At 38.6% G+C, this 9,594-nt stretch overlaps 1 protein-coding gene across 1 annotated transcript in view; it reads right to left on the bottom strand.

Annotated features, from left to right (window-relative positions):
- Positions 1-2,649: 2,649 nt before the first annotated feature.
- The window catches only part of MRPS10 (mitochondrial ribosomal protein S10), a 32,548-nt gene continuing 25,603 nt past the window's right edge, over positions 2,650-9,594 (bottom strand). The window contains exons 3-8 of the mRNA XM_009888461.1: positions 6,390-6,448; positions 6,215-6,287; positions 4,883-5,022; positions 4,302-4,410; positions 3,106-3,195; positions 2,650-2,833 (exon numbers count right to left, since the gene is read on the bottom strand). Coding sequence (XP_009886763.1) covers positions 2,747-2,833; positions 3,106-3,195; positions 4,302-4,410; positions 4,883-5,022; positions 6,215-6,287; positions 6,390-6,412 — 522 coding nt within the window. The 5' untranslated portion in view covers positions 6,413-6,448 and the 3' untranslated portion in view covers positions 2,650-2,746. The remainder of the gene's footprint in view (positions 2,834-3,105; positions 3,196-4,301; positions 4,411-4,882; positions 5,023-6,214; positions 6,288-6,389; positions 6,449-9,594) is intronic.

The following is a 9,594-nucleotide window of genomic DNA, read 5'->3' on the forward strand; positions in this document are numbered from 1 at the left end:
GAATATGGAGAATAAGAGAGCATATCTTAAAATTTTAGTCTTGTTTTTTTTTGGGGGGGGAAGCATTTTAGAAAGATTCAAAGTATACTAACCACATAAGCTGCCTGAATCCATGTGTTGTCTATAGCAACATCAGCTTAAAAAACCTCAAACCCACAAACATTTATGTAGAAGCATACATAATTCAGCAGATAGCTTAGCTGACAACTTGGTAGACATGTGCATTCCAACTTATGTGCCAGAAATGGAAAACTGAACGTGAAAGAAGGGGATGAAGACCCCTAAACTTGATAGCCCTAAACCTTCTGTGGACACCCAGAAAAATGGATACATTCTTTTCAGAGTTTCAAGCTAGTTCTGCAGTACATGAATGCCCAGTTTGTTGAAAATGGTTTGGAAAGGGCATATAAGGCCGGGTTTTCCAACCCTTGATACCCTGCATTGGGACAGGTTATTTAATGTTTGAGAGGGAAGTAGAGGTATAGATTTGAATGAGACGCTAGAGAAAAGAAACCTGCATTATGACTTTCTCTGCTTTTGAGTGGGTGCTGCTGCTAGGGAAGAATTGGTCAGATGAAAATTGATCCTGTTTGAAATACCAGAATTCAGTTTTCTGCCAACTAGTTACTGAGCTAACCTATGCATAGAATATTGGTTTTATTTTTTATGTTCCCTCTTGGATAATACAGAATGATTGTTTTGGTCTGAAAGTTTTATCACTGCCTTTGATTTTTGATGGCAAACTAAACCTTCAGCTTTTTAATTTCTCAGCAGTGTGACCACCACAGGCTCTAATCAGTTCTAGGTATCTGAAGCTGCTGTACATGTTTGGAGTCTTGTTGGCGTTACTCATTTATGATATTACTGTTTCTCCATAACGTAGATATTTTAACTTTCTCTGAGTAAAAGGTGAAACTTTTGTACCCTAACAGCTTAGCAGAAAGGCCCTATGAATGTTTTCAGTAACTAACATAAAAACCCCCTTCTATTATTTTAAACTGGAAACATATTCTAATACTGAAGCAAAGAGTTAATATTTACATGGCAGGAGGGAATGAAAGATGAGTGATAATAATGTGCTGATGTACGAAATACCTTGCATCAGCAGATGTGTTACACTGATTGTGTGCTTTTTGATACTATCAAGTGGCATTTTATAGAAGTAGAAAGCAAGCATGTACTTTTTATCAATCGTGTTTCTTGTAATTCAATGGATAGCATTTCCAAAGAGAGGTACTTTTTGTTAAGATAACTAGGAGTTTTTGATTGACTGGTGAGAGAGCAACTTCTTTTTTAGAGAGACAAACCCCCAAATCCCATAATGCTGTCCTCTTACCGTAAAGTATGTAGAAAAATGTTATAGAAGAGGAACGTTACATGTGCTGTATGCACCTACTTGAACAAAAAAACGGCTATCATGAGTGATACCAGCTATGCTGACTGTCTCGAAATACTGCTCCTAAAACAGCTCTGGGCCTATGTACAGCTAGAAAACACAGACAATCTCCAAGAACAAGCTTGGTTTCTTGTCTTTCAGCTATTTCCCATTAAGATTGTCCATATCTGTCTGATAGTAACACTGTGCTCCTTTTCTGTTGCAATTGTATAAAGCTTTGAACGCTCTTGATAAGTATGATCCAGTCTCTCTGGTTGTCTTGTCCTGTTACCCAGCTGGCTATTCCTTCTGTAAATTCTTTTAATAGCAGTCAAATCAAAGCCACTCCCTTAATACTGAAGCGGATTCTTGCAGCTGTGTCCTTCCTGTTACCCTAGTAAAGGTAGAAGTGCTTAATGCAATCTGAAGGTAAAGTCCACGATGGGTTTGCACCTAGTCATATCTCCTTTGATTCACGGTGAACTAATCTTCAAAGCAGTTGAGCACTCCTTTGCTATCTGTACTGCTTTTCCCCTATAAGCATAAGTGGTGTCCAGCTAGACTCAGTTTACACAACAACCAACCCAGCCAATCGGTTATTGTGTAAAGAAAAAGGCTGTGACATTCCCTATAGTGAACTAGAACACTTAATGCACTGTTTGTCCTATCCACAGTGACGCTTTCTAGTATCCATTTGCTTTGCAACATGGTTCTAAAAGCACTTCATTTGAGATGTAAGCCTGTGGAAGTCTCAGATTTGTACTGTGATCACTGTGTTCTTCTGTTAGCAAGCAGTTACTAAGACTGGAAATGAGGCTATTGGAACTGTAGTAGCCTAGAAAAGTCTCAATATGCCTCAGTGCTCTCTAAGATTGTGTTTTTTGACTTACTACAAGTTAATACTTAAGCTGTAGGTATACCCAGGATTCAGGTACTTCAAAGGAGCTACTGCAAAAAATTTGCAGCAATTGGGCATCCATAACATTAAACATTACACAAATGTGAAGTGGATTTTGCAAGTATTTCAGAATTCAGAAACCATTTAATATCAAAAAGAGATTGAGAATTTGAATATATATTTTTATAGAAATACACTTATGTGTGTATATATATAAATAAAAATAAATTTTACCTTTCTACAAATATATTATAGATGACCACAGTTCTTGATCAAAGAGTACAGCCAAACTTTGTCACTTTATAGCTGTTCAGTCTACACATACCGGGAGTTACGATCAAGAATAACTCGATGAAACAAGATTTTATATATTTACTTTATGAGACATTTTATTTAACAGTAGACTGTCTCAGTAAATTAGGTTGATAGGACCAACTAATTTCAGCAGTAATGGAGTCAAGTACCTGGTGAATTCATGACTTGACTTCAGTTTCTTCTACCGAAGGTAGTGTATCCCAAACTGGTTCCTGAATGTGTTCAGGTATTTTCTCTATCTTAGTCTAAAAGGAAAGCAAAACAATCATTTATTATACCAACTAGTTGACATCTAACTACTTTCCTTTATTCTGGTTTAAGATGTTTATCAGATTAAAAATGCCACCTAGTGGCGTTTTCAAGCAATACAGCCTCTTTACCATTTAATACTTTTGAAAAATGTTCCTTCCAAACTACACACGTTTCCTCTGCTGACTTTCCGAAGACTTTAGTAGTTATTGGTCCTTGCATCAGGACTTGGTCTCATAACAGTTAATGAAGTGAGAAGGAAACTTACCTTTTTTACTTCCATGGCAACCCCTTCAGGTAAGTTTCGTTGAACATACTCCAAGTAAACTGCAGCTGTACTGCTTGTTAGATACTTTAACTGAAACAGAAGTAATGTTTTTTAAAATGAACTACTAATTAATAATACTTCACACAGAATACATAAAAACGAGTTTGGCTTAGCTTCTCTAGTTCTAGCTATGGGACCAAGCATCTTAGAGGAGGGCAGCTTCCATAGTATTGAACAGAGGCAGCTGAGCTGTACACAACTCTTGTCTAGGTACAAAGCAGTTATTTCACCTCACAGGATTGTACATACTGCCTGTGGTCACATGTATTAATTGTGGTGGATCCTAGCACTGCATGTATCAGATGAAATTAATGACAGGTTTTGCAAGAATTAGCAGCTTTTGTATACTCTCAAAGTTCAAGCTTGTTATAAATCCTGCAACTATAGAATTCCATTGAGTTCTTGATTTTCTAGTTTCTCCTGGATGACAAAAATAGTGCTTATGGTCTGTGAGCAGCTGTTTGTACTGCACTACTGTATGGCGACTTAAAGCTAAGTCCCATTTTGTTAAGCACTGTGCAAATATACAGTAAGACACCCAGGAGCCACAAAATGCTGGCAGTAAACCTTTCTTCTAAGAAAGTCAACCACATCTGCATTCTAAACCATACAGAAGTGTGTGTCATCAGCCACAGAACTGGTGGTTTGTATACACTTCCTTTCTTGTATTTCGCCCCCACAGTTTTAGTTTGCCACATGTTGCTGCATAACGCAGAAGTATGCGTGTTCAAAAATATCAGACAAACTCACAAAGAACAGAACCCTTAGTGACTGGTAATGACAATGGTTTAGCTGCATCTTCTTCCCTTCCTGAGAAAGCTCCTATCCCACTGATTCTTGGAAACCAAGAGCATAAAACTTGTAACACTCAATTCCACCTTATTTTTTAATAATGCTTTCAGCTGTTAAGAAGATGGTGAAAGTCAGCCTTTTAATAAAAGAATTATGTAGGCTGTACATTCAACAGTAACTTGTGTTACATTTGATGTACATAGGTCAGCTGTTTTCTGCTATTCCCTGCACTCTACTCCCTAACCCAAGTAAACAGGAAGTTTTGTTCACTCCCGAATTAACATCTATTAACATCTTTGAATTGTGCACCTAGAACATACTATTTTTTTAAACATTTTTCTTACCTCTAAACACATGTAATGTGTTCTCATTTCATACTGAACTCTGTGCTTCTTGTAAATGTGTACAGATTTTAAAAGCGTCAATCGTTCTATGTTCTTTGGAGGTTTGTGTCTGAACAAAGCACAAAAAGAAAAGTTCATTTTGCATAAAGGATGCAATGCAAATTATCTGAAAGATTATGCTGAATTCCCTGTTCTTATTTCACATTTAAAAGATCTACAAGGAAGTATTAAAGTCTGGTACAGTTTATTATGAACCCACATGGGTGTGGTTAATAACCAGCATTAGTTCAGGGAAGCTAGAGCACTGACAACTGCACTTAAGAGTACTGTCAATATCCTTCATGTAGTTAAAATGCACTCCTACTATGGCAGTGCTGAGTGTAGAACTGCTGCTGCTTTCTCATCACTGTGCTAGATATACAATCTTTACAAGTGTTAGATTTATAATGTGAGAGAAAAATGTCAGATTACACCTGTTTCTTCCAAAAAAAGAGAAAATACTTCTAAGCACAGAACCTGGATTATAGTAGATGACATAAGAAGCATCTAACACCACATCACTCTGCAGATGAGTTACTTACACTTTTTCAACAGAGATGCCAAGTTCTTTAGCTGCAAGCACTGCAAAATATTCATAGCTGTCCAATACAGCTTTATCATGGCCTTTAACTAGAAGGGACAACCTCTTGTACAGTGTTTCTGGCTCATCTGAAATAGATACCTGCATTTTTAAAGAAAGCACAATTGTCACCACTCCATGTTCTCCTTAATTAATGCACGCACTGCGTATTTTCTTAGCCTGGGCACCCTACTTGTAAAAAGAGGAGAAAAACCCCAAACACTGTTAGCTGCTTATTTTAGCTTATCTACAAGAGGCTGACAGTATTCTCTTGATTCACAGTTCTCTTATCAGGGAAGGCAAAAGTGTGAAGAGATACCTAACTTCTGAATATTGAGGTAAGATTTCTTGATCAGAAAAGGAAAGGCAATGCCAGAAAAATATAAGGAGGACAACACTAGCAAAAGAGAATGAAACTTATTGTTAACGCAAGTCTGGAGCAGCAATACTTGTATTTTAAATAGCAGAGTGAGAATACCTGAAATTCTCAGACTTCAATTGGGTATGGGCAGTAACTAGAACATTATGGACAGTAACCAGAATTCTCACTTTACTAAGTCAGTTATAAGGCTACTTTAAACATAGTAGGCATCCCCAGACATATTATCCTTTATTTTGTCGAGGTACAAGTCTATGACTTTCAGTTACAAATTTGTGACTTTCGGTTAGAGCTTCCATTTCTGATGGCCTGGGCTCACTGATAGTCTGAAAAGCCTTGATATGTCCAGGAAGCACTGACTTTCCCACAGGTTTACTCCCAGGCAGTTTAGCACAGTAAATCCGGAGTGTACCAGACATGGCAGGAAGGCTGGGTCTGCACTGTGGATCTAATACTGCCTATCAGATTTTGGCTTACTTGCATGTATTACACAGATTGAGCACGTGTTTCTAAAGTCAAAGTCAAAATCAAAATCAAGGCATCCAGATCCTAAACGCAAGATGCTTTCATGAACTTCCCAGTTTCCAAGCCAGAGACAAAGGCCGTAGGCTGGCTAAGCTGCTGCAGCCACTGAACTGAATGTGGCCAAAAAGCTGGTATTTCATAGAGTTACAGCTGCATAGAGAAGGAGGAAAGTGACTAAAAGACAACTGTGAGCTGCAGAAATCTTGCTTAAAAAAAAAATAAAAATAAAAATCTCAAATACCAATAATCTAAATTGTTTCTTTCTCTACGGCAAATTTGACATCATTAAGACAGAACTTTAAAAAGCTGCAATAAAGGAAATCAAGTTTTTCTGTACATCCTCTTTGTTACTAAGACAACACACAAAATACCATTCTATGAAACACTTACCAAAGGATTAGTCTTAGGCCTCTGGCTATCAGCACGGGATCCAGCCAGCCGTACTCTCATCAAGTCAGAGTTTCTAGAAATGTGGTAATGGGGGAAAGCATAAAACAAGTCACTGAAGTTGGATTGTTTTAGGGAATGTGGAGAAGTGGAAAGAAAAAGGGCCTTTTATACTTACGGAAGAAAACACTGCTTTTGCATAATTCTGCTTGCATAATTGATAGGAAAAGCTGATCCCTGTATAAAACAAATGGATTATGGGTTGGTTTTTTTTTTTTCCCAAATCAGAAAGTGGCCAGTTACTACATGTTTATTAAAGATTACTTTCTTGCACACCAGAGCATAACACATTCCTAGGCATTGATTTTCCAAACTAGAAAGTTTGCTCTATTAGAAGACACAGGAAAATAGGAGCATGGAAATGTATTTTAGTATACAATAGCACCTAAAAAAAGGAATGTATTAAGGGAAGAATATAACAGTATGCACCTATTATTAACCAGGCACCTGAATAGCAATCACAAAGCATTTTTTTTTAGCAGAAAAATGTATTTTGTGTGGCATCAGATACCACTTCTGTATATGCTAAGTTTTTTCTCTTCAGTTTTACTTTCATCATACAGTAACTATTAGTTTTGCCAAGAGACAAGCCTAAGTAGGACTTGCTATTGTAAAAGCAATTGAAAACAGTATCCTATAAATGCAAAAATTCAACCTCTGAATTTAAATTTACCCTTTTTTTAAGCAAAAAGTTCCTTGTGATTTTGAACACTTGTTCTTTTGAAGATAACATTTAAATAGAAATACTTCTAACAAGTAGATGGGGGATGGGAGCAGTCTTTTTTCAGTGGCGCCCAGTGATAGGACGAGGGGTAATGGGCATAAACTTGAACATAGGAAGTTCCATCTTAACATGAGAAGGAACTTCTTTACTTTGAGGGTAGTGGAGCACTGGAACAGGCTGCCCAGAGAGGTGGTGGAGTCTCCCACTCTGGAGACATTCAAAACCCGCCTGGACGCTGTCCTGTGTAACGTGCTGTAGGTGACCCTGCTCTGGCAGGAGGGTTGGACTAGATGATCTCCAGAGGGCCCTTCCAACCCTAACAATTCTGTGAATTCTGTGAAGTAAATGATCCATATTTAAAAGATAACATGATTCTTTTCCTTGTTAAAAAGGGAATACAACCATTAATCAAGATGTAACATTACTGTCTTTCAGACTAGAAAAATCGCTCCCTTCTGAACATTATGGGGCTTCTAGCTTCCTTCCACCAATTCTCAATTTTGCAAAGTGATGGACTACTTGAGGTGGCAGGGGGGAGGAACCAGAACTCTCACTTGCTTAAGAGAAACTCAGGGCTGAAGCAAAATGCTGAAGCAAAATTAGCTACTTATCCAGCCCCTTGATACTCTTATTTAACAGGTGCTGGGGTCATAGATTTAAGAGAGAAGACAGATACCCACACATCAGTTATGTATGCGACTGTATAATCAAAGTAACTCTAAACAGCCAGAATTGACACTTTTCCAGGTAATCTTAATATAGTTGCTCATGGATATGCATAACTAACTATATGATGCTATTAGGTCCCTAACCTTCTCCAGTATGCATTACGTATTACAGTGAATGAAGCCGTTTTCTGAAGTAATTCTACATTCAGTAAGGAAGATGACTGCAGGAAGAGGCAGGAGAGTTTCCTGTTTACAAAGCTGACTGTTGTTCAGAGAGCATAGTTGAATGTCTCCCCTTAGGCAAGCCTTTCAAATCCAGATGTTCACAGACAAGCACTGCTGTTACATTCTTAAATGTATCACACAATAAGCAACTTTAGGAGCACTGATTATTTGCCACTATAGTCGATGATCATTCAGAATGTTTCAAAGTTCATGCTGGGAACTAATTGAGCCTTAATATCTAAAATTAAAGAAATACATCTGATTATCTTGATCTTTGCAGCTCAGTTCTCTATCTCTGAAGTCAGAATACTGCCTCCCTGTCAATATGAAGTACACTAACATCATCATCTGACATCACTTCAGGGAGCAGACAGGCCCATAAACATACAAGACTGTATTCAGCGCAGGGCCTAAACTGTGTGTGCAAGTATACGGGACAGAACCTGACTGCAAATGACAAATGAAAGGCTACTAACCAGAATTGTAACTGAAAGTTGTATCAGCTCTTGGGGTTGTTTTGGGATTTTTTTTGCATGTATGCAGTCTCTACTATGTATTCTTTTACTTCTAATTGCTTGACCTTGTAATATGGATTTATTATTTGCATACAAAGATACATACACTCATTGCATACTGTGTTACGTGGTTTTGGATAGAAAAAAATCAGTGTGTGTAATAAATAAAACATGATGATGAAATAGTAGAGTTCTAGCCCGCAAACTAAGCTCCGCAGCCTATTCTATGATTGTGCATATTTTTGCCACCACATGCCACCTCCTTTTGTTACAAATGATGCAGGCATGCACCGAGTCAAAAGTTTTTGTAAAATAAAATTAAAGATGCACATTATGACAAAGTGATACGTTGAACACCCCAGGTAGCAAAGATGGCATTCAGCAGGCAGTAAAGCATATTTTAAAAGCTTGATTCATTTGCTAACATATACTTGATGCACTCTTGATAATGGCTATCATAGAAAGTGGGAAGGACAGACTGCAACATAACAGAAGTCAGGTTCCTGTGTGAACCAAGGCCTCACACAAAAGAAAATTATCCCCATCCCAATGCAAAAAAGCCTTAATTTTGTTTGGTTGAGAGATCTCATAGCACGTGGGAGACAGATGCCTGAAAGGTAAGCAACTTCTGAAGACAGCACATACTGAGAAGAATTTAGGACTTCAGAAAATGAATAGGAAGCCCCTGACACCAAATTTTCTCAACCTGAGAGAAAGCAATTGCTCTTTGGAAGTCAAAACCAGCAGAAAACATCAGTAGTGTAAAAAATTTTCCTATTATTTTTGCGTTACAACTTCAAGATTTGAAACTTCAAGACTAGGCACAGCCTTAGCACATGACCTCCAAATCCAAGCCATCCACTCTTCATCATCCCTTACACGCAGAGTAACCGCGGCAAAAACAGGACTACAGCAAAGAGTTTTGAAGGCTCGCTATAAATGAAGCCACTTGCCATCCCCCCAGCCCGCCGAAGCCCACCGAGGAGGACAGGCCGGCTCCGAAACAGCTCGCACCGGGAACGCGATGCCGGCGTTTGCACAGCGCCGAGGACCGGCCCTCAGCCGTGTGCGGGGAAGGGGGGAGGCGCTGCCCCAGCTTCCTTTTCCCCTCAGGAGTGAAGATGCTGAAGGAAAGGAAGAGGAGAAGGAGGAGAACGGAGCCCGCTCGTCCCCTTCTCCCGCCACACACCC

Source organism: Charadrius vociferus, unplaced genomic scaffold (assembly GCF_000708025.1).
Source record: "Charadrius vociferus isolate BGI_N301 unplaced genomic scaffold, ASM70802v2 scaffold340, whole genome shotgun sequence".
Taxonomy (NCBI): Eukaryota; Metazoa; Chordata; class Aves; order Charadriiformes; family Charadriidae; genus Charadrius; species Charadrius vociferus.